At 37.1% G+C, this 27,981-nt stretch overlaps 1 protein-coding gene across 1 annotated transcript in view; it reads left to right on the forward strand.

Moving 5' to 3' along the window:
* The window catches only part of LOC127028687 (homer protein homolog 1-like), a 55,507-nt gene that overhangs the window by 15,121 nt on the left and 12,405 nt on the right, over window positions 1–27,981 (forward strand). Inside the window, exon 4 of the mRNA XM_050914388.1 lies at window positions 16,878–17,034. Within this exon, the coding sequence (XP_050770345.1) occupies window positions 16,878–17,034 (157 nt within the window). The remainder of the gene's footprint in view (window positions 1–16,877; window positions 17,035–27,981) is intronic.

Below are 27,981 nucleotides of genomic sequence, written 5' to 3' on the forward strand. Positions count from 1 at the left end.
GTTAGTGAGCTATTACCAAAGAAAATGCAAATGTTTTCAAACCCTTTGAAATTAATTGAATTTTGGACTAGATAAGGTTTTTATTATAAATAAATAAAGATTCATATAGATTACTTTTTTTTTTTTAATACTGAAAAGCTCAAGTGAGGACGTTTATATATTATTATGCCTTCAGGTGCTTTCTGACAATTTTTTTGTATAGAAAGAAAAAAATCCTTTTGTGTGTGTGTGAGTGTCAAGGAACACTGTCTCAATCAGAGGGAAACTACCATTTTAAAAAATGTATATTCCAAAAGATTCCAGTTATTTCCCAGGCACCATTATGTTTTTCAAGTTGATGACAGAACTTAGTTTGGAAATCAGCTGCTTTGATTGGATTTAATTGTTAGCTGTAATGAAGGCTCTCTAAAACGGCACTATGATGTAACACATGCATGAAAGAGATGGAAAGTGAAGCCTCCAGGATTGTGTTAGTGCTGCTTAAATGGGCATATTTTTGTAGAGGCATTTCATAATATTAAATTGGCAACTAGGTAGACATACCTAGTTGCTTGTGCTGGCTGGAAGGGTGCTCTCTGCAGGAAGTCTGTTTGCCCCTGTGTCCTGGTTTCGGCTGGGACAGAGTTAATTTTCTTCTTAGTAGCTGGTACAGTGCTGTGTTTTGGATTTAGTGTGAGAATGATGTTGATAACACACTGATGTTTTTAGTTGTTGCTAAGTAGCGCTTATCTTAAGCCAAGGACTTTTCAGTCTCCCGTGCTCTGCCAGCAAGCAGGTGTGCAAGAAGCTGGGAGGGAGCACAGCCAGGGCAGCTGACCTGAACTAGCCAAAGGGGTATTCCATACCATGGAACGTCATGCCCAGTATATAAACAGGGGGGAGTTGGCTGGGGGGCGGATCGTGGCTCTGGCATCGGTCAGCAGGTGGTGAGCAATTGCATTGTGCATTGCTTGTCTTTTCTTGGGTTTTATTTCTTTTTTTTTGTTATATTACTTTTCATTACAATTATTATTATTCTATTATTATTATTCTTAGTATTATATTTTATTTTACTTTAGTTATTAAACTGTTCTTATCTCAACCCATGAGTTTTACTTTTTTTTTCCTTTCCTCCTCCCCATCCCACTGGGAGGGGGAAGGGGGAAGGGGGAAGCAGCTGCATGGTACCTAGTTGTCAGCTGGGGTTAAACCACGACACCCTGATTTAAAAAAAAAAAAAAATTAAAATAAAAATTAAACAAAACCTTACACCCCAATCATTGGAGACTCCCTGGGCTTTTCATGTGTCAGGGGTACAGAAAGGGATTGTGCTCCTCCTTGTTCCCTGCCCTTTTGATGCTGCTGTGTATTGGTGACACTGCATGTGTGATGGAGAGGAGTTGCCACACTGAACCATTTCCCTGTGTGCCCTGGTAGCTCCTGCCGATCGCTGAGCCTCTTCCACACCCTGCGTTTCAGCAAAGTTAAAGTTTAGCCAGTGCTTCTGGGTGAGAAGGATAATGCTGGAAGGGCATGTGAGTGTTGTCTTGTGCATGGCAATTCTTTTTATATATTTGCCTTTACTTCTGGAGCTGTTGATCAATCGCTAGGTGCTTTTCAAAAGAAAAGATGGTGTGGTCTTCCCTCCAATGAGTTCAGCTATAGGGGACATGAGAGTTGCTGAGGCTGGCCATGCTTCACTGAAATAATACTAGCGTAACAAGTTCATTTCTTCCATGATTAGGAAAGCTATATTCTGCTCTGACATGACAGTACCCTGTGAAGGTCCAAAAGGAGTGGTCCTCAGTGTAGGCTGGAGCACAGGGAAAGACATGCGTGGGGCCACCTGGCAGGAGCCCAGGCAGCCATGGGGCAAAGGTTGGAGCTTCGTGGGCAGGACGAGGTGCCACAGCACCGCACAGCGAGGATGGCTGGTGAGGTGGGAACTGCGTTGCTGCCGAGAGGGTTGGCGAGCTTAGCCAAGTGCGGGTACCTCTGCGGCAGAGGACAGGGGTAAAGGTTTGAAGGGGGTTGTTGTCAAGACAGTGATCTAGGGAAGAGGTTTTCATGTCTGTATGAACTGGAAGGGTCTGAAAGGAGTTAACAAGGTCAAAAGGAGAGGTGTGGAGGTCATGCTTTAGTCTACATCTTACTACTTGTCATTTTTAATCTGCACATGCCGAAAAATGTTCAATTTCATTTTGTTGTAACACATTCTCTCTGGCCAGATATGTCCTCTTCTGCAAGCATTCTTCTCTGTGCTTTGTATGTCTTAGTGTGGGTAGTTGGGGGCTGTGTTATTTCAGCAAAGTGTAGACTACTTTGGTATTTAGAGTTATTTTCTGACCATTTATACCCAAAAGCTGAAAAAAAGCATTACTTAAGTCATCAGAGTTTTGTTATTAGATCTTTAATTTTTTATTATTTCAGTAAATAACTGTAAGTATTGAAATGAACATTCTCCAGTATATGGAGTCTACATATCTGCAGTCTACAATCCTATTCATATCCCATGAGCATAATAGAGCAAAAGTCTAGTTGCTTCAATTTATCCTTATCTGGAAAGTCTTAATGCTGTTCACAAGCAGTGTGACTCTAGTCAACTGCTTGAGAGATAAGGATATTAAATGATTATGAGCCTTGCACAGAAAGATGAACTCTTGCAATTAAACCTCTTGCCTTTTTTAAACTATGATGGTTAATGTTGAATTATGAAGTAATGTTACTTGGGAACTCCCAAATCTTATAATATAGCCTGAGCACTGCTCTCATTAGTAAATGTTGCCAAAACAAATGAAAGTAAAATGTAACCTAAGCCTGGCATTAGAATTTTTAAAAGACTTGGCTGAGACTCTGATTGAGTCTGATTTTCTGAACGATGGCTAGTCCAGGAAGGCTTTTTTCTAACAAAAGCTAGTTAATAATCTAATTGTGATTTTTTTTTTCCCCATCTAAAAAAAGTTGACCATAAAAAGGCGTTTGGAGAGAAAAAAGTTGCTAAAAAATTTGTAACCATTTCCAATGTGACTGCACCTGACTTTTAAATGTAAGTTTTAATCCTGCTGGTGCATAGTATACAGTTCCTGATGGCCTGAATGAGCCCAAAGAAATACTATACTGAGCTTATTTAGCCTTAGAATATAATTCAAATATTAAAGCTGAATAGTGTGTCTGGCGAACTCTGCAACTGCTGCTTGGGGCTTTTTGGTAACTGGTGAACTTGCTCTTTCGCCTTTGAAGAGAATACATTTGTTTATAACAAGTTTTATTCCATTTTTGGCACCTCATGAAGCTGTGGGATAAAACACTTTCAGAAACAAAACTTAAAATAAGAGGATTCTTCTGGGACAAATCTTGAAAGTCTTCAACTTTCTGTCAACTGTGACTTGTACCTTTTACCTCATTTTTTCATGTAATATGTAAAGATGTTCCATCTAAATTTAATGAAACTTGGAATTTCTATTACATGTTTTGATTAGACAATATATATGTGTGTGTTTGTTGCTTGTTCATTAAAATTCCTATTTTTGTATTCAAACAAGTTTTTAATATGAAATTTTGACTCATTGCCTTAGTGAAAATGGACTTATGATGTTTATATATTAGATATTTTATTGTCTAGATAGCTTACCATTTAATAATGCTGCATGTAAATCCAGTGCTGTAATAACAAAGAAAAAACAAAAAATCTTGCTGCTAGCTCATGTTCCTTCACTGCGTTTTCATTAAAAGTTGTATGCAGAAATCTGTTTAGTAGATTTTTCACTTGTATTACAACTACTCACTTCTACAAGCTTAAATATTTTAGTTATGTTACAGTAAAGATACTTTGTGAATCATGCTGAACTGTTAAGTTGGCTTTAAAGAAAAGTTTTGAGTTAATAATTTTTGTGGCATTTTGTAATTTGAATTTACACTCAAACCCTAGTATTTGGATGTTCTTTATAGTGTTATGCATAGCTTCCTTACCAAGTAGTTCTGGGGGGGTGTATTACTTTTTTTTTTTAATTCTTGTTTTTGAATGCTATTTAGCCTGATGACAGGATAATTTCATATTGTGAGGAAGCTCAGGAAGTCTCTAATCCAAGCTCCTGCTCAGAGAAGGTCAGCTATGAGATCAGATCAGGCTGCTCTAAGCTTTATCCAGTTGGGTTTTGAAAACCTCCTAGAATGGAGACTGATAAAGCTAGGCTTTTTAAAAAGGTTTCTCTATAACATAAAAGGCAATAACTGTCTTCACATTGCACAATACTATAATGAACTGTGACATTTTAGGGCACACTGGAGGAACTCTGGTAAATTCAATTACTCTGTTGAGAAAAGATTATTTCTTGAGGTACACTCAGAGAAGAAACTCAAAGGTGATATGTTCCCACTGTCAGTGTAAGCAAAGAACTGGTTAATATAGCAACTTAGAAGTAGGTCTTGACTTCACCTCAACCAACATTTGTTTGATGTTTTGAAGGTCCTAGCTGTGCTGTTCTTCTGCCTCTTGTGCTTCACCAGCAAGAGCCTGGTGGTCTCAGGAAGAAGCACACGGAGAGGGATTGTTCTCCCCTCCCTCCCTGACCTAATTCCTACTGCTTCCTGCACTCCTGCACTTCTGTCTAAGCTGCTGGGATTTAGCTCAAGTAGGCTATCCTTCAAAATAAAAGTTCTTGCTAGGAAACTATTAATTTGAAAGGAAAATCTTACCTTGTGTTCATGTAAATTTTTTCATGTCTTTGATTTTCCTGATTGTGACAATTTCTGAAAATTCTGTAGGGAATCTCTGGAATACATAGTAAACCATTACATGGTTTTAAACCAGTATTGTGTCAAACAGCATAATACAGCTCATACTGTAACATTTTCATAAGATATCTCTAGTAATGGAAGGAGAGGTGGAGAGGACTTGTATCTGCTATTAGAAGAATAGTCATGGTGTATGTGTTGCTTATCTCTTTAAAATGAAGCAACTCTGCAACTGATAGAGCTAATTTTAATGGCTGGGGGAATGGATGAGAGCCAAAACTAAAAATAGCCCAACACTTAAGAGAGTAATATCACCATCTCCCTTGTGCACCTAAGGAAGTTCTAGTTTGGAGCATGTGAATTACCTACTTCCTGCTGTTTATTTAGCGAGAACTCCAAGAGGTGATTCAGACAATGTGAGCTGGGTGTTTGAAATTAGATGATATAAATACCATTCTCAGGGACAAGTGAGCACTCTTCTAACATATCTGTCAAGTACGTTCTTAGAAGAGGAATATAATCCTTATGCAATTTATATTAAAAAACATGCAACTTGTAACATGTAATTTTTTCCTCCTTTAATCACATACATAAGAATTAAAAAAAAAGCATAGTAAAAATGAAGAAAAAAAAAGGAACTATCTTGCTTAAGGAAGGAACTTTCATTTTCTAAAAGAATATATTCATTGTGTTCAACCAATCCAAAATATGGATGACATTAAAAGATTGTGTGTTAATACTTCAGCAACTGTAAACATTGCCTCTATAAATTGAGATATGTGATACTTAACACTAAATCAGATTCTGTGGGGTGTGTTGGGTTTTTTTGTTGTTGTTGCATCCATTAATTCACAATCATGAATTTTGTTAGGTATTTTCAATAATACAGTTTTCTGAAATGTGTTATTCCTTTTAGGAGTCTACTCTTCGCACACAGTGACTTTTTGTTGTCATCTTTAGGCATTAGTGGAGGACCTATTCTCTTTATTCTAGATTTTCCTAGTAATTTAGTTGAATAATGAACTTTTTCTATTGTGCATTTTGATACCAGATGTGTATGCTTGTTTAAATTTGTGAGCAGTGTCTGTGAGGTTTCTTTTATGGGATGATTTGTACATATATTATTTAGAATATTTGCCATTTTGTTAGTTCTACGCTCAAACGTGCAATCATCTTTTCAAGAAGAATTCAAATGATAGTTATAGATCTTATGTAGACAATTGATACCTCATGTTTTCTTCACTCATACTTCCATCTTTCAGTGTCTTTGACATTGCTGAGTCTCATCATAGGAAACCTTTCAACCAGTAAGTAGGGATAAGCTGCAAACTGAACTTTCCCCAGACGCCATGAAGGAGTCCAAGGTGTTGTCTTTAATACATCAGAGATCTCTCTGGGTAAATTTTGCTGAAGTTAGGTCAGCATTTCCAACTATAACAGAAACTTCTTGCACCAGTGTCTTTTGAAACATTTTTTTCAAAACTGAGAAGCGTCATTAGGATCAAAGAGAACAGACACCAAAGAAATGCTACAGGTCTCAATGCACTGTTCTCCAGAAAAAACACAGTGAAAAATTTTGAGAGGAAATAGCCACTTTGTGGAATTGCTTTTTATTTTAAAATAATCTATGGAAAGACTTAATACTTTGAAAGTACAAATGTCATGCCTTGTTTGGATTGGAAGCCTCAGTGCATACTTACAGATATTTTTCAGCCACCCATTTAAAAAAATATCTTCTGCAGAAACAGAAAGCCAGTAACATCTGAAGTTAGTTACCAGGAAAAAAAAACCACATAGCTATTCATCCCCTGAGTCTCGAGTGAATTTTCTAACAGTCATGACCCTTGAAAAGAGAAGCCTTTTGTGAAAAGCAAAGGCAGAGGGGATGATTTGCAGGACAAATATGAACATATTTTTCAAAAAGTCTGATTGCTCAAACTTCACTGTCCCATCCTGGTTGATTAGGGAAGTTGATGTGTGAAAGTATCTCACAGCCAAGATAATGTGAACCATTCATGCTCATACCTTCAGTTTGGGATTAATTCTTGATGAGGAGATGGGGGGCTTTCTTCAGAGTCTGGAATTTTGACTATTTGTAACAAGACTTTCCTATGGCAGTCTGTTCTGCAGGTAAGAGTATCATGCAGTTTGCACCCATCTGCACACACACATGCTTTGCCTCTCCAAAAACGGACCTCTTCAAATTATGCCCCAACAGCCAGTCAAAAGTATAATGTTAGAAGATTAAAAGTTCCTCGTAGCTGGTATGTAGCTGCTTCATTTCAAGTGCAAGACTTTGTCCACTTACCTTTACCAACACAAAATATAATGCTTATTTTGTTAGACAAATGCTACAGAAACTTTTCCAGACTTGTTCATTTACTATTTTCTGTCTCTAAATGGACTCTGTAGTCATAATCTGGTTCTATGAAACTGGAGAATAGTCTAGACTTGGGTTTCAGGGTACATATTCCCACCCACATAGAAATTATTGAAAAGGTTACACAGTTTTAGAGAAAGGAAATTAAAGAGAATTGAAGATTTGTGGCCTTCTGATCACTTTTAAGTATGCTGCAGAACAATCTGCATCAGTATCTTATTTCGATTCTTGTGTATTTTACTCATCTCAAGGTTCATTTATTGTCAACTTTGGATTATTTTGTAAAATCAATATACAGAACATGGATGAACTTGTGTAACTTATAGTGATTGTAGTCATGGTAAAATGCCTCTGTCATATTCCTTAGAAGTACAGGAAATTGAAGTGTTACTGAACAATTTTGAGTTCAAAGTCCACAAGCTAAAAAACAGCTTTAAAAAAAAACAACTCAGAAAACAAGTGAAAACTTGCCTTTTTGTCAGTTTTGGTATATTAAAATCTGTTACAACTCATAGCAATATACAACTCATAACAATATACTTTAAAAATACAGCTTTATTCTTTTAAAGCCCACATAAACCTGCGCCCCAAAGCCGTACTTTCTTGAATATTTTTGAAGTGTGTGTTTTTATTGAAGAAACATCTCCAATTGTTCAATTGCTCAACTTCACCCATTTTACGATGAGTGTGATGAGACACTGAAACAGGTTGCCCAGAGAAGTTGTGGATGCCCATCATTGGAAGTGTTCAAGGTCTGGTTGGATGGGGCTTTGAGCAACCTGATCTAGTGAAGATGTCCCTGCCAAACCATTCTATGATTCTATACCAGGAATTATTTCCTGCTTTACTGAGAATACAGGAGCCAAAATTAAGTCACCTGAAAGAAAAAACAAAACAAAACAAAAAAAGCCTCCAGCAAAACAAAAAAAAAAAAAGTCCAAACCTTTCAGTTAGTGGCTCTTTTCAAATGTAGGCTCTTTGTGTTTCAAAGTCACTTGGCCCCTGCACCCCACACCAGGTATAGTGTCTGTTTTGCCCACTCACCTGCTCTTCTGAAAGATCTCTGTGTTGCTGTACCTCATCTGTCCACTTTATTCTCTTTAAGAGAAAGGATATATGTTAAGTTTTTTAGGCAGCAGGGCCAAACCCAGTGGAGTACTTGAGGGATGCATTTTTTAAAAATGAGGGGAAAAAAAAAAGGAAAAAAAAAGTCTGTAACCAAGTACATTTTAGTGAAGCTGAAGCTCCATTGAATGCATCTGATTGATACCAATTTAGTCCTTCTTTTATTGATACCAACAAGTTACTTGCCTTCTGTGTTGTCTCTGGTGTAGTGGTGGATAATGAGACATGGACTTCTCATATGAGAAGCTGCACATATATATAGATAGAAGATTTTAGAACTGGGTATCTATATGCTGTGTGGTTATGGTATCACTGCCATCTGGAATGCCTAATGATAAGCATACAAGTATGGTGACAACGTTAATGACTAAAAAGTTACTATTCTTGAAACAGTGTAGAACTAATTTTTCTCAAACTTCCAAGCAGAATATAAATAAATGTACCTTCATCCTTTAACAACTCACATTGGAGATGAAATGATTGATTTACTTTATGGATTTATATATTCTTTTTAGTCTTTTCTGTATTACTCCCTTCTTAACTGCCCCCTCTCCTTGGAGAAGAGGGACACTCTGGAAGCAGAAATCAGTCTGGCCAGCACCTCAGCAGTTATTTGAGTTTAAGAACTAGTAATTTATTTTATTCCTGCTGGCATTAATAAGGATACTATTAGATATGGAGCAGGGGAATTTATATTACATCTGACCTGAGTTAGAAGGTGCCAAACATCTTAAGTAATGGAATGTTTCCACTTTCAGTCTTGTTGAATTATTAATCATGGATTCACCTAAAATGCGCTACGTAGATCCACGGAGGAGTGTTTTGCCATTTGCAAAGTGCTCAGGTTGTGTTAATGAAGCCCATATGGACTTACAAATTAACTAATTTTTAATCAATTAGATAACATTCTCCTAGAGGATTGACCATGGAAGTCAGAGCCAATGATAGCTGGCAAGAAATATTTAAGTTATGGATTCTCTTCCTGTTGAAGGTATGAGAGAGATGTGCTGCTGTGCCAAATTCTGCTTGGGTTAAAAGGAAGAAGAGATGGAGCGTGAGTTTAGGAGGTGGCTATAGCTCCTATTCCTTTGCTACCCCTCTCGTGCCGTAGTTAAAGCTTCAGAATTAGCAACTGTACCTTGAGCAGCTGATATGGGCTCCTTCAGTGGTTACACAGTGTCCTGGTTTTGGCTGGGATAGAGTTAATTTTCTTCCTAGTAGCTGGTATAGTGTTATGTTTTGGATTTAGTAGGAGAATAATGTTGATAACACACTGATGTTTTTAGTTGTTGCTAAGTAGTGTTTATCCTAAGTCAAGGATTTTTCAGCTTCTCATGCCCAGCCAGCAAGAAGGCTGGAGGGGCACAAGAAGCTGGGAGGGGACACAGCCAGGACAGCTGACCCAAACTGGCCAAAGAGCTATTCCATACCATATGACATCATGCCCAGTATATAAACTGGGGGGAGTTGGCTGGGAGGGGTGGATTGCTGCTCGGGAACTAACTGGGCATCGGTGAGCGAGTGGTGAGCAATTGCATTGTGCATCACTTGTTTTGTATATTCTAATTCTTTTAGTATTATTATTGTCATATTATTATTATTATCATTATTTTTCCTTCCTTTCTGTCCTATTAAACTGTCTTTATCTCAACCCACGAGGTTTTTGTGGGTTTTTTTCGATTCTCTCCCCCATCCCACTGGGTGGGGGGAGTGAGCGAGCGGCTGCGTGGTGCTTAGCTGCCGGCTGGGGTTAAACCACGACAGTCCTTTTTGGAGAGGTAGAGCATGAGACTCTTAATCTTAGGGTCGTGGGTTCGAGCCCCACGTTGGGCGCCAAAAAGGACTGTCATGGTTTAACCCCAGCTCTACTCAACTCTGTTTCCCTGGTTTTATGCTGATGTAACTCCATTGAGATCATGTAGATATTCCTTATCCCAAAGGGAAGAACAGATCTTTCATGCTCCATTAATGTTTCTACTTCTCTCCCCAGGGGAGCTATCTTCCTTTGCTAAAAATTCTTTTGAATACTCTGATTAAGGATAAGGATCTCTTTGAATATTAATTAGTTTTTCATTGGCCTCACTCAAAATATTTAACTCAAAGCAATTTCCTGGTAATTGTCTCTTGATTATAACTTTGAGAGGATTTACCCTTTTTTAATAAATTCCAATTTATCAAATAAGACTTCCTTTTGCATGTGTCCAGTTAATCACAACTACAAATAAAAAGGCAATAAGCAGTAGCCATAAAGAGGATATTTTGTTTTGTTTCTTAAGTTTCCTTCTTACAAAAGCTGTCATTCTTACCATAGCTTTCCCTCTTTTGCTGGTCTTTTACTTAAATTATTTATACTGTGTCCCTCATGCACATAAGTTCAGAGTGGCTGAATCTACTGGGCCTGTACAAGCAGGCAGCTTTGTATGAAGACTAAAATGGCAGAACAACTCAAGACACTTCTTTCTTGGCTCTTCCTGGAATGGAAGAGGACCTGATGGCTATGTGCTCCACTGCTCTTTCTTCAGCTTCCCACTCACTCCAGGACTCCTAATTAGGTATAATTAAATGACAAAACCCCTTTCTGTTTCTAATTTTGCTTTGAATGTTCAAGAGAGAGGGAGAGAGACTGAAGAAATTTCAGTTTCATTACCTAGGGCATATGGTACTTTGGACTAGCAGCAGGACAAACTCTAAAACCATCATGTTTAAATCCTTTCTATCATGATGTAATTTTACACATTTAATAGATGACCACAGCAGATGCCCTTTGAAATCTCTGAAAAGGGGTGAAGTTCCCCAAATGCCTGTTTAAAATTTCTTCTAAGTCAGGACATGAAGTGATGAGCTTAACTGTCATTCTCGGCATGAATGAGAGAGCAGGCTTCTTGGGAGCTTTTAGGAATACCTTGAGGGATGCTGCACTCATCCTCTGTGCCAACAGAGTCATCATTTCCATCTAATAGGACAATCACATCATTCCAATGTAGGCAATAGCAAGCATAGGCCGTTGCAGAGATCTCACCCTTCCAGCCTGGGACCTCAGCATTATCGGAAGCTTATGGAGCTATCTTAAGGCACCCTTTAAAGCTTACCATCTTATTCTCACAGCACTGTTTTCAGTTTTCATTATTGCAGCCAGGACTGTTAAGTGTTGTCAGGCCCCTGTGGATGAACACTTTTGTGGCTTTATTTTGTATGGAGGATTTCATAAGGACCTTGTGCAGAATTCCTTCCCAAATTCACCAGAGTTTTACATAAACCCAAACACTTGCCTTACACTTCCAAAGAGGAGAAGCTACACTGCTACACTAGAGCTCTCAGATACTACGATAACAGAATAAATCATTCACAATCCCCCTTTGCTTCCTTAAGCATGAAGAGCTGCTCCCCAAGGCTCACCAGCAAGGCTGTCAAAAAGGATCACCCCTTGCTGCCAGCATAGCAAATGCGTTGTTACCAGCTGGTTGACATACCTCTCCCGCTGATTGGTAATGCTCACTCCACCAGATTCTTGGTCTGCTTCCAACACATGCCACTATTTATAATCTGCGCAGCAGCTACAGGGACTCTGCTCTATTCATATTTGTCAAGTCTTATGGATTTAGTTACTATACCAGATGCCAAATTTTGTAGTGAAAGTGCTCCAGTCTCTACTCAACTGAATTCCTCCTCATTTCTGCTATCCCAAGACAGTACTGCTCACCATACATCTGCAGTGCAGATCACAGTGACACCTGAAGGAAAGAATTTACATGCTCTTGAGTAACTGTAGTTCTTTGAAACCATGACTACAGTAGAATAAGAAATCAAATTTTTAAATTAATTCATTTTAAGCAATGAATCAAATATTAAAAACCATAAAATATTAATAAAACATAATTCTGCACATACTTTATTTCTATAAATCAGAAATAAAGCTTAAACCATGTTTTATAGTGTTGGCACTGCATACAACTCAGCAAACAATGAATAAACAATACTGATTCAAAAAGCAGAAAACATCTCTTGATTTGGACTGCTTTTGGTTTTTTGTTTCATGAAGGCATCTCTTGAAATAACTTCATTCTGAATGCAACTCATTAATGTGTGCTCCCCACCCCCTGCCTTCACAAGCCTTCTCCAACTGGCTAAATGTGGTGACTGGAGCTTTTCGGATTAATTTCCTTAAGTGACCTACTTTGCAGAGAAAGATAATCATGCATTTATAGCCTCTGGCACTCTATTCAGGTCACAGATGGACAGATAGCAAAGCTATTCCTCAGTGACTTCCTGGAGTTGTAACTAATCCCCAATGAAAATGGAGATCGGCTTGATGTTAATTGGTCAGAATGTCTAAAAGTGTAGAAGATCATTGATTCCTACTTGAATTTTCAGGGGATGTCACAGTTGCGCCATATGATAGCAGTCAGCAGTTGTTCTAGGAGTGTTTTGTGGTAGTGATCAAATTATTGGATGCCATAGATGTTAAATATCTGACTTCGAATCCTTTGCCTTGACAATGGAGCACCATGTGGCGTTCTGACTGTGGACATGTCTGATGTTACACATGTACCAGATATTGTGGCCTGCACCAAGGATCGGAGATTCAGGGAGAGTTTTGAGCTTTTGCTCACTAACAAGTGCTTACGATCCTGTGAACAGTTGTCATTGTAAAGATAATTTTCCATGCAATAAGTATGACCTAAACCTCTGTTATGGAAGTATTTTTTTGTATAGCATGATCAGTTGAGCCAATAAAACTCATATTTTGCTGTTATCCATTAGAGGCCCATTCTCCCTCTTGTATTTGGCACTAATGTAGTGATGTTTGCAAAGCAGCTTGTTATCTTATTTTCAGACATTCAGAAGTTTCACAAGGGAAATGACCAGGCTTTATCCTCTGTTATGATATTTTTAAAAGTTTGGTGGAGCTTTTCATGCTGAGAAACAGGCAACAAGCAGGAGTGTTAAGGATGTCTCTTTTTTTGAAAGACCGTCTTGAAACTTTGAGTGTGCCAGGCAGTCAGTGATGTTAATTCTGACAGGGCTGAAGAAATAACTGTTAAAGTTGTGACACTGCCAACAAAGGGATGCTTTCAGAACAAAACAAAACAAAATACATATGCAGGTTGAATTCTTGCGCCGCAGGACTGCAAACGTGTTTATGCCCGTGTCCCCCAATGTATACATACAGCTCTGCTCTTTGTGCCATGGTGTAAAACTGAAAGATGTTCTGGCAGAAGTTGTGTTGCAGTTTGGATCATTTTGATCACCGAATAAGTGTTCATATTTCATGTGCTTCCTAGAGCAAATAATCTCAGAACACATGAAGAATGATTTGGTTTTGGTTTAGATATTTACAACTGTTAAAACAACCTGACAGAGCTGTGCATGTATTTCCTATGACACAATCTAATGCTTTGAGGGCAGAATCAATTCCTTTTAGCAAAAAGCCTTTCAAACAGGAATTAAGTAAAAGGTTTTAGAGAGAAAGAGTACATGCAGCCCTCCTGTACCTATCCTGAGGGAGTGTAGTGCAGCTGTTTCACGATCAAAATTTTTACCATGGACTCTAGCAGTTGTTGGGAGCTCCACGTGTGGGCTTTCAGCTTCTAGACCTGTGTGTTCCCTGTCCCGGGTGTTAGCCCCAGCATCTTCTCTTCCAAGGGAGAATTCTCATTGTGTCTGAACCATATGTTTCTCAGTGTTCCCTCTGGAATTGTTGATAAAATTGAACCAATGTAGCTCTACAGATATAGGCATCAATGCAGATACTCTTAGTCTAGCTTAAGAACAGCCTGCTGTAGGTGTGCTTTTATCTGGTCCTAAAATAATTAATTTAAATCCAAATAAGTCCAGTTTTAACCAAAATAATCCACAAAGCATAATTTTAATTATCTTTTTTTTTTTTAGTTTATCAAGAAAGTATTTGAAAAAAGTAAAAGTCAGCACTGCCAGGATTGGTTACGGGCTATTTTAATCAAATTATGATTTTATGAAACAAAAATTCACATCTTTGGTTCTGTGTTTCCTGGTGTGATATCCATCACATTGCTGTGTTTATGTCAGAGAATGTGGAGTTTTATAAGAAGAAACAGGATAAGTCTAAATAGTTGGGAAGTCATTGTGTATTATCAGATACAAAACTAGACTAAGTAATACATTTCTATTTTATGGAGCCGTAGTACAATCTGTAGAAGATACAGTAGAAATTATTTGTAGAAGAAAACAGTATATGCTACAAATAACATCTGCATTACAATAGACATGTTCATGCCCACTATGTAGATCTCTTAGGGATAAAAAGTACGATTCAGAAATAATACTGGTGCAGTCCTATTGAAAACAACCAATTATTTAAAAATAACCAGCTCCAAAGAAACCTTCTAGCATTTGAACCAGGATAGCCATAGCAGTAATAGAAAATACATGTTTCGTATTTAATGCTGACATTCCAGTATACAAACAATAACTTCAGAGCTCCTGACTGTTTTCTTGGCAGGGTAGTAAGGCGCTGGGCAAAGGTGAAGATGAAACATGCCACAAATCCCCCTCGCATTATTACTCAGCACTAGCTAGGAGTCTGTCTTCTGGGATCTTCATGGCTTATAAGTTTACCTTGTATCATTGTGGGTATATAAATTATTACATTAAAAAAAAATCCATTTGCTACCCTTTTTGCATCTTAAATTAGGATATTAAGTGACCAAACAGTTCTCATCCTGTAACTGTCCTGGATGCAAAGCTTTTTATCTGCTGCATTACATCAATATAAAACATTTTTTCTGTGAGGAAAAATGAGTAGTAAGGCACATTTTGTAAATATGTATACGTCATGCACACAGTTAGCTACTAGTCCTGCCATAGTGGGACTACTAAATGGGATTCCTCGCATGAAATTGCTGGTGTGGACATTTGTTTGCTGGATCAGAACTTCAAGGAGGAATTGTGAATCTGATAATGAACTAGATTTTTTTAGCATGTTTTTTATGGAATTTTTTGATCTGCTGTGCTACTATAAATGAAAAGTAAAACTGATCAGAGAAACAGAAGAGTAGACATTGTTACAAAAATTAATTCTCATCTTCTTTCATATGTGAGTCAGTGTTCCTTGATGAAATAGGATTATCATTATTTTAGTTTAGTCACTTAAGATTTAAAATTTCCAGTGGTGAACTTCTAATTAGTTGAATAGATCATGAAATGCTAGAGCAATTTGAAAGAACCTGTATTCCTCTTCTGAAGGAACTTGTATTCCTGTTCAAGGGGATGAAATGGTGTATTTGGAAGGAAATACTGGAGCATGGAAGAATCAGGCATCACGTTTTAGTGAAACAGTAAATGTGATCTGAATTGGTAATGAATGTTCCTCAGTGACTGGTTGGCTTTGAACACCTAAGGAACTTTTATAGGAATCATAATGTTTTTGAAATATGCTTTTATGGGATGGGCTGTGCATATGCATCAAGTGGACAAAAGAAACTCGGTGGGCAAAATGGTGGCAGAATGTTTAATTGTTCATATGTACAAAGTTCAAATAAACCTATAAACTTACATGCAAAATAATAATAATGATTTATAATTAAATTAAGCATATTAAAATATATTTATTATAAAAATAATTATATTATACTAATTACTTGTAATTCACCATAAACCTATATACAAAATCATTTTGGCCAGAGTTACAGATCATTGATATTCAATGATGCCTTTAATAAGCTAATTAGACAAAATGAATTATTTTCTATATGTATTTTCCATATAGGTATGCACCTCATATGCTGTTGACATTATACAAGTAAACATTAATGAACTATTTGCATACTAATACATTCACCTGATGCGTCTGAGATGTTTTTCCCTTGCATACTGAGTGCAAGGATAGTGTCTGTGGATGATGGCAGACTAATTATCTGTGAAAAATAAAGCCCTGTGTTTCCTCAGAGAATAACTAAACTGTAGGCAAGGATTGTTCCTCCATAGGCTACTTCAAGAGACCTTCCTCTTTGCAATAAAGTAATAATATCTCTGTGCTCCTCGATCTTTGGTCTCTGCTGATATTACTGAAGAAAGGCACATTAACAGTATTATGGTGTTGAAATTCAAGACTTTTGAATTTGTAAGTAGAAATTAAATATGGTATTTAATAAAGAAAGTATATTTCAGGCATAGAAGATTTGCATTAAGACAACTAAGCTGTAGTTCCAAAGCACTACATTAGCTCTCTTTAATCAAGTTGGTGACGAATCTTTTTTTACAATATATTTCATAAAGTAGTAGATTAAAAAAGCACTTACTCTCAATATGTATATATTAAAATGGTGACTAATCATATACATATTCTAGAATTACACACTGTTGCTTTTGGGAAGCTGATGTGGATTTCATCATCCTTAACATTTTATTTTTAAAAAGTGCCCTGTTGAACTGGGAGGGTCAAGGTTGTTTTCCAATAATGATATATCTATATTAAATAATCTGTTGATGAATATTTTCTGAATTTAAAGTTTTGATGATTTGAGCACTTGGATTCTCATTTGGACATTCAGTCATAGGATTTTTGCATAATTCTATTTTTCCTGGTTATTTTGAAAAAAAGATTATAAGACATTTTAAGAAAAAAAAGAAAAGAAAAAGAAGAGATTTGAGGGCTCTGACCATTCTCATTCTGTCTGTGCAGTTCGACAATCAGCAAGCATTGGGAGGCAGAACTGGCTACGCTCAAGGGTAATAATGCTAAGCTCACAGCAGCCCTGCTGGAGTCCACTGCCAATGTAAAACAATGGAAGCAACAGCTTGCTGCATATCAGGAGGAAGCAGAACGTCTTCATAAGCGGGTAAGTCGAGGCAAATGGCCAGGATCCTTGAGGTGGAAGTACTGGTGACTGTATTCGCTCATTTTGAAGTAAAATAAGCTTATTGTTGGGGCTTTAGGTTAATCTTTGAGACAGAAATTAATGATGACTTTAAAGCACACAGGGTTCCTCAGTTGGGAAATTCTTTCTTTTGTAGCAGTTCCTTTTCTGCAGAGGGTTTTGTTGCAGGAAGAATCTAACCCGTGATACTTAGGACATGTCTGCCAGCTTTCACTCTTCATTTGCTGCCAGCTGCATCACATCTGTTTCAGGACCTTCTCCATAGCATTACACTTTAGTCCCTCTTGCATTTAAGCCCATAGAAACTTGACATCAGATCTGTAAGTTAAAGGAACCCTGTTGTAGTTTCCACATATAACAAAGACCAACAGCTTCCTTTCATCCTTGCACCTAAAGAAAACTGAACGTAGAATCAAGCTCATTATACACAATTAGAGATCTGCCTCTGCTTTCATACAGGAGGGGCAAGGTCCCATTCCCTTCACTGTAAATTTTGTTTGCAGAGATCATTTGGCAAACCAGAAATTAGAGCACAATGGGGGCAGAAATGCCAGTGTTTGAGAGAGGAATAAAGTGTATGCAAGGTTGAAGGCTGCATTATGAAAACATGTATATAATATTTTTATTTCTCTTTTCACATGTAGCTCTCTATATTGTATAATTTATTCATCTTTATTCATATGAATTTGTCATCATAGTTTAGGACATTTTTGTACAAAGTGAAGGCAAGATTAGCATATGTATGGAGGGAAGATGTCTTTGATGGAGTTGTATTAGTTTTGTTAATATCAGTTAACTTAGAAAAATATCAAGGAGATGAACTTAGTTAAGAAAATAAAAACAAACAAAAGCCCTATATGCTTTTTTGCATGAAGACCAGTTTCATGAATATGCTGACAGAAGGGAAAGGTCAAGTAGCAAACATGTCAGACAATTTGGTTTTATATGCTGTACTCTCTTAAATGAAATAACGTATGGCAATTACAGTTAGCCAAATCCTTCAAATTGTGAAGGGTTCTTTCAGACCCATGCTGGATCTGTCCAACTGGAGGCTAGTAGTCCCAGGAACAAGGGATCTGAGGAGGAGAAATTCAGCAGGCTGCATCTAACCTGGAGGTCTGGAAGAATAGCAAGAATTCCCTTGAGCTTGAGAAACCTGGGGAAATGGCAGGTTGTTGGGGCTGTCCTATACCTAGACTGACTTGCAGATGAGGATTTTGAAGTCCCAGCCAAATGAGTTGATTGGGAAGAATGACAATTTCCATTAGACTGTAACTGCATGTGCCATAGCTGGCTGGACAAAATGCATGAAGTGTAATTAAAACTGGTGCTTTTTGCAAAGTGCTTTCATTTCAAGAAATTGGCAGTTGCTGACAAAATTGCTTTGCTTCAGAAATTTTCCAGTCAGGAACAAGTTTGTCATGTGTGTTTGTACAGAGAGAGATTTTCACTTTGTCATCTCATTTAAGCTTCTCCTCTGGAAGGGTGGAAGTTCTAACCTGTGCTCCAGGTTTGTGAATAGATGATAATAGTCATTGTTGATAAAATTATTTAAATTATAACCTTATATTATAGTTACTATAGTGCAAAAGTTCAGGTGGATTTGATCACCAGATTCAGGTTTTACAGTGAAGAACTCACTGCTAAAACGTGGACATAATGAGGTACTAAATACTAAGTACTTCATACTAAAATGTATTAACAGCTTTTGTTGCAAAGCTGAGACAATACAGCAGCTGAATTATTTGCCTGCCTTGCCATGGGGAGACCAGCTGAATTATTTGCCTGCCTTGCCATGGGGAGACCCAATCAGACAAGATGGGCAAGGCACTGTGGTAGAAGATCCCTTTTTCTTGATGTTACTCTCACTCTTAGTAAAATCTTATTTAAAATCTGTTATTGGAATATACTATTAACGAATATAGGAATTTTTAGCATGTCACTTTGCTTGTACCTGATACTACAGTTAACAGAAGTAGTAACCAAGTCTTTGTAGCTACATTCATTAATAGCTGATTATTTTTTATAACCTTTGCCCAGCAAATTTCCTGCAATTATTTTGTATTGCTGAGGGAACGCAAAATCTTATAACATGGGATCATCTACACTATGCTCTTTTGATCACCTTTTACATGCCTTTATTAAATGTTTCTGTAATCTGTGACCTCGGGGCTTGATATCTCACATAGAATATAGGAACGCTCTGTGCCTATGGCTCTCTGGGCATGCCTGTAAATTACGACAGGATAGTTCATCAAGAGTACTGCCCTCTATTGGAATTGCTTTTAGAAAAATATAGACTTGGCTAACTCTAGGCAAAAGTATGCAGATTATGTAAAAAAATCAATCTCAATGTTATCCATACAGTGTGATACAAGAGCTGTTCTGATCTGCATGCTGGAGACTGATCTTTTGAATTGAAATAGTGCCCCATTCAAAAAGAAACTGCAAGTCAGATACTTCTCTGTTACACAGATAGAAAATGTGCTGTTGAAATGGCGAATCTGGAGTCTGTTGGTTATGGTATATGTGGTAGCAAGCAGTGTTAAGTCACTGTATCGTGTTATCTTTCTGTTAGTTTTATCTGTTAAGCTCAGTATAAACACATAGCTGCAATTCATCAAAAAAAGTTCCTCAAATTGGAATCTGTCTCACCTGAGATTATGTAGAAGTTATACATCAAGTCTAAGATGGTAATCTTTTTTTCTTGCAATTCATGGAGAGACAAAAGCATGAAGAATAAGTGTCCCAGTCTAAGAAAACTGACTACGGTGTTGAGTTGAATTTGCTCCTGTAAGTTCTTGTCTTTCCCCATAGGATAATCATCTAGATAGTCCTATAAACATACTTTTAGTCAGATTAAAGGAACCCCATCCTTAGTTCACAGAATCACCAAATAATTTAGCATGGAGGGGAATTTTGGAGATTATCTGGTCCAATTCCCCACTGAAAGCAGGGCCAGCTTTGAAGTTAGATCCAACTCCAGGGTTGGATCAGGTTACTCAGGGCTGTGAGTCAAGTCTTGAAAAATGGAGATCCCATAGCCTCTCTGGGCAACCTGTTTCAATGTTTGACCACCCTTCTTGTCAAATTATTTTTCCTAATATCTAATTGGAATTTGCCGTGCTGCAACAAGCATCTGTTGCCAGTTCAGAAGAAAAATGGGTTTTGATCCAAAAGAACCTTTGTTGAGAAAAGCTGAATAGAAATGCTCCTAGAAAAATTTATTTCAAGGAGAAACAAAAGTTTGGAAATTAATTTGCATGTTCAATTGTAATGTAGTTGTTGTTTTATATGGAAAAGTTGGCGGTCACAGCATCTTGCCCACTGGAGAAGAAGAATGTGTGTAGATATGTATGCATTGGAGGGATATGCTCACTTACAAGATCATAGTCTTTTATAAAATAGACCAGCCTCCAAAATGAAGAATGGTACTGCCAACACTAGCTGCTATAGTTAGTTGAATTTAATAATATATTATGTGGTTTATATATAATGTAATTGTGGTATTCACTTCTTACGTGCTTTAGGTTTATATACAAGTTTTGGTGCCTGAATCATCTGTCTACAAGCTACAGCAGACTCATATCCTCTGTCAAGTGTAGTGGGGAAGTAATGCATATTGATTAGCAAACTTTGCATTATTATTTCCATCTTTAGTTTCCTCTTTATATAAATAGCCTTATAAATAGCCTTATTTACATAAATAGTTTCTTCTTTATATAAAAAAATATTTTTATTGCTAATACTGTCTTATTAGTTGAATTCTTATGGTACCTTTTTCCACAGTTTGAACTTTGTCATGTTTTATTTATAAATATCCATTGATTTTACATTATATCTCACCCTTCTATTTTCCATTTTCCTCATTCACCATGATAAATTGAGTCTTTCAGCTTGTGCAGTATTTCTTGTAAACTTTGCTTTTTAATTTGTTTTAAATTATTTTAAACCCAACATTTTTTATTCTATACTTGTTTTCAAATTTGACTGAAATAGTTTTTCTGTGTATCACATTGTTTACACTTTTTAAAATACAGAAACAAAGCTAAAATGCCCCTCTGATTTTGATTGCATTTTTAAAAATTTCATTTATTATTTGTCATTTCTGATTAAGTATAAGATTTCCTCATCTATCAGTTCAGTTTTTCATATTATTATCCTACATTTATTTGCTTTCTCTGAGGCCTTTATCTTCCTTCTCCCATTTGTTCTCTGTGTTAATAACGTCTAGAGCTGAGAAGAAAGAGTACACATTCAGTGTGGCTGAGTGCAAAGTTCTCAATAAATTAAAGTTTTGTGCTCTCTTCTGATATATTGTGAGCTTAAGTCAGAAATACTGTACTTTGATATTTTGTCAGACGACATATTTTTCAAAAGTTTACTAAATGAGTGTATGGATTTTTCCCTCTAAAATACAGAGAGATAATAATTATGGGAAGATGTGATGCCCAGTCAAGAGCTTAACTTAGAGCTCTCAACCTTCTCTCCTCTAATCTGCTCAGAAGCAGTTTAACAACAAGGATTTCCCTTAAATGGGGTTGGGGAGCACTCCAACACACCTTGCATAGCTTTTTGAAGTCAAAGGGGGTTCATGAATTTAGAACAGCTCAGTAACAGAAAGAAAAACCCTGAAGTGAGCTACTTAAGACAAATAGAATAGCATTGGTACTAACGTTAATCCTGATATCATAGAAAGGAAAGGATTGTATGGTGATATGAATTATGGAAAGTAACCCAAAGTTTCATCTTTGTCATGTAAAAAATGAAAATTATACATTTTTTTCTTGCATGCTAACTGCTAAAGTAAATCATCCTATGACACTGGGCAATAACGCAGAGTAATAACACCAGTGCATAATAAAAGAGCTGCAGTCCTTGAAGATCATTCATCTGCAGGAAAAGAAACCTGAGATAACAAGAGATGAAGGCAAGTGATCAAGCTCTTGGGTATTCCTGAAAAAACAGAGAGGTAAACTCTTGAATTCTAGCTTGTTATTTTACCAGAATTTCCTAGGAAATAAGTTAAAATTAGCTTATTATGTTCTGGTTCTTTCATTCAATTAATTAAATAAGTATGAGGACATCTTATGTAGTCATCAAAACCACCTGACAAATAATGGACCCTAATTTCACTCCTGTTAAAAGAAATTTTAAAGTGGATATTAAAAAAATGCATGAACATACAGAAATAAAACCATGGTCATTTTACTGGGCTATTTCTGTGCTACTTAAAGAAAACAAGAATCTATAAAAGCAGTTATTAAAGTCCACAAGAAGTATGGGATGCCATATAAGCCATCTGCTCAGATTATCCAAAAAATTTCTATAGAAAATCTTTGCAGACCCCTTAGCAGTCACCTCCATGTTTCCACCAGCTGCATTAATAATTGAATAACCAAAACTCAATTTTGAACATGCAGATGTGTGATAAAGTTGCTTGCTGAATCAGAGCCCATATTGTGGGCTTCTTACTTGCTGAGAAGTCAGTGCTTATTGAACAACTTATTAGCACCACTGTGGGACTACTGTGAATAACTGTTTGGTTTTATATGACCAAGGAAGTGGTCTAAAAGTGGAAATATGAAATAAGGTGACAGAAAGTGTGGTAACAAGAAATTTATGAATGGAGTTTTGATCCAAAAATTTATTGGCAATGCACCTTTTTTATGTGATGCCTATCTCTTGTCATCCTCCCTTTAAGACTGTGTCCCTCCTACCCCCACTGAACAATCCAAACTTATATTTAAATTTGGTTTGATTGATTAAAGAAAAAAGTTATCCAAGTATCACTTCCTTCTTAAGATATTGTAATTAGCATGTGGCTAGATAGTAGCTTGGTACCATTTGTTTAATAAAGAAAATAGATGAGCATTTTGCAGGGTAAATATGGTTAGTTTGGCAATTTAATCGAAACAGTGGGATTACCATTTTGCTTGTATTTGTCTATGCATTTAATTGAAACAAATGTGTGTGCAGATGGACCAATCCTGAGTGCACAAAAAATGGACAACTAAGTCCATATTTTTACATATGCAGTCCTTTCATCTGGAATCGCAAACAAATTCTCGTTGCACTAGAAACTCCCGAAAAGGCAAAAAGGCAGTTCTTGCCCAAATGAGGTCATAATGTTAAATATTGACCAAATGTTCAAGAGAGATGTTCTGGGGAGTATTAGGGTTTTCTACAACACAGTAAGATCTGGAAAGGCTAATTGTTCTAACTGTGATAGTCAAGTTTTTAGAAGACATGTGGGAATATAGTGACTCTGGTTTTTATTTTTGAAATTACAATCTTGCCTTAAAAAAGAGTTTATGTTTTAGAGCAGGCTGTAATTATCTGCATGAGGTCCATTATCCTTCTTACAGTGGAACTAGTTTCTAATAAAAAGAAATCCAGAGTAATATTTTAAAAATCCTTGAGAAGAGAAACCATTGCAGAGGCTGACCACCTTCTTTGCATGGAATTAGGGGATACCAAATAAAAAATATGAGCATTTTATTTCAGGGGATATGTATTTTTCTCTCAGATGTACATTTTTGCTCCTCCAATATCCATTTCAGCTATCATAAGTTCCATATTAATTTTGAAATGATATATGTTGTCAGTCTTGACATTAGAGTATCAGAGCATTTCCTAGGACAGGATTTCTGAAATCCAGCTCGTACTCTCAGCTCCCTTTCTATGCATGATTCCTAATCCACATCTAGCCTTTATCAAGATTCAACCCTTAGTTAGTACTTGCAGTTTACCTTTTCAGACAGAGCAGGTGAATCAGGTTATGGTAGTTTTGTTTTCTAAAATCAAAATGTGAATTCGTCTTTTTTTTATGGATGGTGAACTGAAGGCAAGTCCTTTCTGTCTTTCTGTTTGCCTTGATTTGTTTTTAGAGCAGATTTGCATTTAGGACCCAAGACTATTTCATTAGGTTTTTTTCTGGGAATTCACTTTCACTGAATGTGGGGTGATACAAAAGTGTCATAGGCAAGATTATAATTTGGAAAAGAAATAAAAACAACCAACCAAACTGCTGTCACTCTGGGAAAGGAAAAAAATGATTTCACTGAAGGGTCCCTCATCCCCATCTTCATCATCTTTCTAAAAAAACTAAGAAATGCTTTAAGATCCTTTTATCTGCAAGTTATAAAAAACATACACAAACATGCCACAACATTTTTATGTAGTCAAAGCTTTGTAGAATAAAATATATCCTATAATTCCAAAACTCCATTGGAGAATGAGGAAATTACTGGAGTTAAATCCTCAGGATTAAAGGATGACATATCTGTACCATGTTTGCTATTGCATGTATTTCATGAGCTGGCCAGATAGCTGGAAAAAATATTTGCTAATTAGATTGCAGAGAAAGGGATGTTGCCTGAAGTTAGTATTAGCATTATCAGTTGCAAATAATAATGCATGGCTGAAGCTCAAAGCATCAATTTTAGTGCACTTCTTATATTTTCAAATATTCCTACTGCAGTTTCATTACTTTCTTCACAAAAATCAAGCAGATGATGGATTATTTCTCTTTCATCTCCATAGGAATGAATAACTGTTGAAAACATTTTGATATTTCCATGGCTTGAGGCATCAGTGCCCACAGAGAAAAATGTGTCCTTTTCAGCAAAATTGTTTTCTCAGTTAAAAAAAGTACTATATTGTTGGTAATGCACAAAACTCCCCCTGCCCCCAGGTTATCATTTTATCTATGGGTAAATCTTGGAAAACTACAATAATTAATTTGCTGTCAGAAGTGATGTATATGAATAATACTATGGTGCGCTTTTTGTTCTTTCAATAGCAACCTTGAAAAGCAATTTTCCTTGTTTTCTGCATTTTCACATTTCTTAGCACCAAAAATCTTTCCAGAGTTTTTATTCTTGAAAGTTATGCTAGAATTATTTTTATGATCAGCTTGTTTGCATGCTGTCTTGCATCTTACTGTCCACCATGAAGAACTGAGAAGCTTCTTCTGCATAAATTATGTGAAACTTTATGCAGTTATTCCCAGTTTTGCTGAGCCATGCAACATCATTTCTCTTCTCATTGTGGAAAGCAAAGGGCTCTTTTCTTCTTTGTAGGAGATTCATCTTGAATTATTGATGGAATAGTATTATCACAGTCACAGTTATGATCCATTTAGGGATGTAACTCAACCAGCTAAAAATACGTAATTAATACTTAAATTCAGTCTTGCATGTGAGCACTCTGCCTGTTCTGCACTGCAGCCTGGGTTAGTAGACCTTGGATATTGTGTTCCACAATAAATATAAAGGATAAAAATATCTTTAGGAAACAACAAGTTAATAGTGTCAGGTATATCTATAAAATAGGCTACAGCTACACTGAAAATATGTTCTAATGTCTTTCTTTGCATTTCTGTAGCAGTTGAAGTAATTTCTGTATGAAGTTTAGAAGGAATTTCATGATCTGCTGGCACTGAATTTAAGATGCTGAATAAAAACTATTGTTGTTTGAGATCAGAAGTGTACAAATTTCTCTCAGGAAAGTGGTTTGAAAAAATGAATCAACCTGCAGCAAACATAGCTCAGATTCATTCCATCAATAATTGCTCAGGGAGGGTTACCACTCAAAATATTTCTGTCATTCCCACTTCTTTGCCTCTGTCTAACCAAAGTCTTCACTCATGAAGCAGTTGTCTGTGTTGAGATTTGGTGCAATCTCCTCTCTTGGTTTCTTTGTGCTTTGATTTGGTTTGTTTTCTTTGAGAGATTCTTCAGTCTTCTGAAGCTTTGAGCAGTCACTGTCTTAAGCTCACATTAAGTCTGTAACTCCTCGTTGGCCCAAAGCCTCACTCCTCCAGTCTTCCCAGCAGCCCAGTGTGCGCTAGCTGTCTGCTACAATGAAAACTTCTGCCTGGCATCCTCCTCTATTTATAGGCTGTTGAACCTAGATCAAAATTTCCAGAAAACTCTCGAATGGCCTCTGCTGAGAAGTTCTAGGCTCTGCCAGAACAAGTTGCCTTGCTGTCTTATTTCAGCTGACGTATTTTGCACTGAAGTTAAGTATAATAATGGCCATATACTAGAACAGTTAGCTCATTAAATAGTCACTAAAAAGCTCTTTCAGAAATTTTTCCCTATGTGCAATCCTTACCTGGATGATAAATGCAAAATAAAGAAGCAGAGGCTAAGAGCAATATTTTTTTTTCTTTTTTAGTCTCAAATACAAAGCCACAGTATTGACTTTTTTCAGATATGCAAGTCAGTGCAGTCTTACGATAGCACAATAGAAGAACCTTGTTGTTGTGGTTTAACCCCAGTCAGCAGCCAAGCACCACACAGCCGCTCCCTCACTCCCCGTCCCGCCCCCCCCCCCGCTCCCGGTGGGATGGGGAGGAGAATCGGGAAAGAAGGCAGAATTCGTGGGTTGAGATAAGAACAGTTTAATAATTAAAGTAAAATATAATACTAACAATAATAATAATGAAATATAATAATAATAGTAATGAAAAGGAATATAACAAAAAAAAGGAGGGGGGGGGAGGAAAAAAACCCCAGTGATGCACAATGCAATTGCTCACCACCCGCTGACTGATGCCAGAGCCGCGATCCACACCGCCCGGCCAACTCCCCCCTGTTTATATACTGGGCATGACGTTCCATGGTATGGAATACCCCTTTGGCTAGTTCAGGTCAGCTGCCCCGGCTATGCTCCCTCCCAGCTTCTTGCACACCTGCTTGCTGGCAGAGCATGGGAAACTGAAAAGTCCTTGGCTTAAGATAAGCGCTGCTTAGCAACAACTAAAACATCAGAGTGTTATCAACATCATTCTCACACTAAATCCAAAACACAGCACTGTACCAGCTACTAAGAAGAGAGTTAACTCTGCCCCAGCCGAAACCAGGACACTTGTTTAATCAGTTATTGTTCAAAGACTGTTTTTTCAGTCTGAATTCTGTACTGGAAAAAAGGCTTAATGACAGGTACATTGCTTAGTGTTGCTGTGCAAAGACTTGAATGATTGATTGAGCCTTGCTCTTAAACATGAAACACTGAATGAGGAGATGTCCCTGAAAAGAGCATGTGGGAGGGTCAGGCTAAAGCATTTTAGCTTCCTTTTATGCCCCCTTCTGTGCATAATGCATAAACAGTTATTTTTAATGACTTTTGGACCACTGGTTATGAGAAAAATAAATTCAATTTGAAACAAGGAAATAGAGCAAGTAAATGCTATCCAGAGTTTTGCCTAGAGCTTTATCTTTTGTTGCTTCTGTTTTCAATTGCATATTCTTTATATCACATCATTTTCCAGCCCATCTTGCTCTACAGATTTTTTGAAAGGGTCACAATACAATTTTCATTTTTATAGGTACATTCAAGAAGAGAACATCATGAAGATATTTGACATCTTTTCAGATCTCTGTAGGAATGGGCATTTAAATATGACTGTGATTAAAGTAAACCTGTTTTTTTAATTGAATTTGTTCTTTTTTTCCAAGTTACTGATTTTTCAACGAACAGTGAACAAAACAGTTGAACAATGCATTATTTTCTTGCATAAGCAGTAAGAGATGGACATTTGCCCAGATAAGAGCTGGACCAGAGTAAGACATCACAGCCCCTTTAGTGTGGGTAATTAATTGCCCTTCTGACAGTGGTTGCCTCTGTTGGCAAGAAGGTTTGTGAGAGCACTCCCTACTGTGCTCAAGCAAAATTAGCTGTGTTTGCTTAAGCAATTTCAATAGGTGTCTTGAGTTAGTATGGACCGGAGCACACTGGGGAGTGTTCACGAGCCACACAGCTGGCAGGGCTATAGTGGGAGGTGTTTTCAGCCAGTGACAATACATGCAGCCGAGAGCCATAACATTTCATCCACCCCAGTTCAATCCACCAGCCTCCTTGGACTCCAGGCTCGCACCAACACGTGCATCCTCACCATGT

This window comes from Gymnogyps californianus, unplaced genomic scaffold, assembly GCF_018139145.2.
Source record: "Gymnogyps californianus isolate 813 unplaced genomic scaffold, ASM1813914v2 HiC_scaffold_39, whole genome shotgun sequence".
Classification (NCBI taxonomy): Eukaryota; Metazoa; Chordata; class Aves; order Accipitriformes; family Cathartidae; genus Gymnogyps; species Gymnogyps californianus.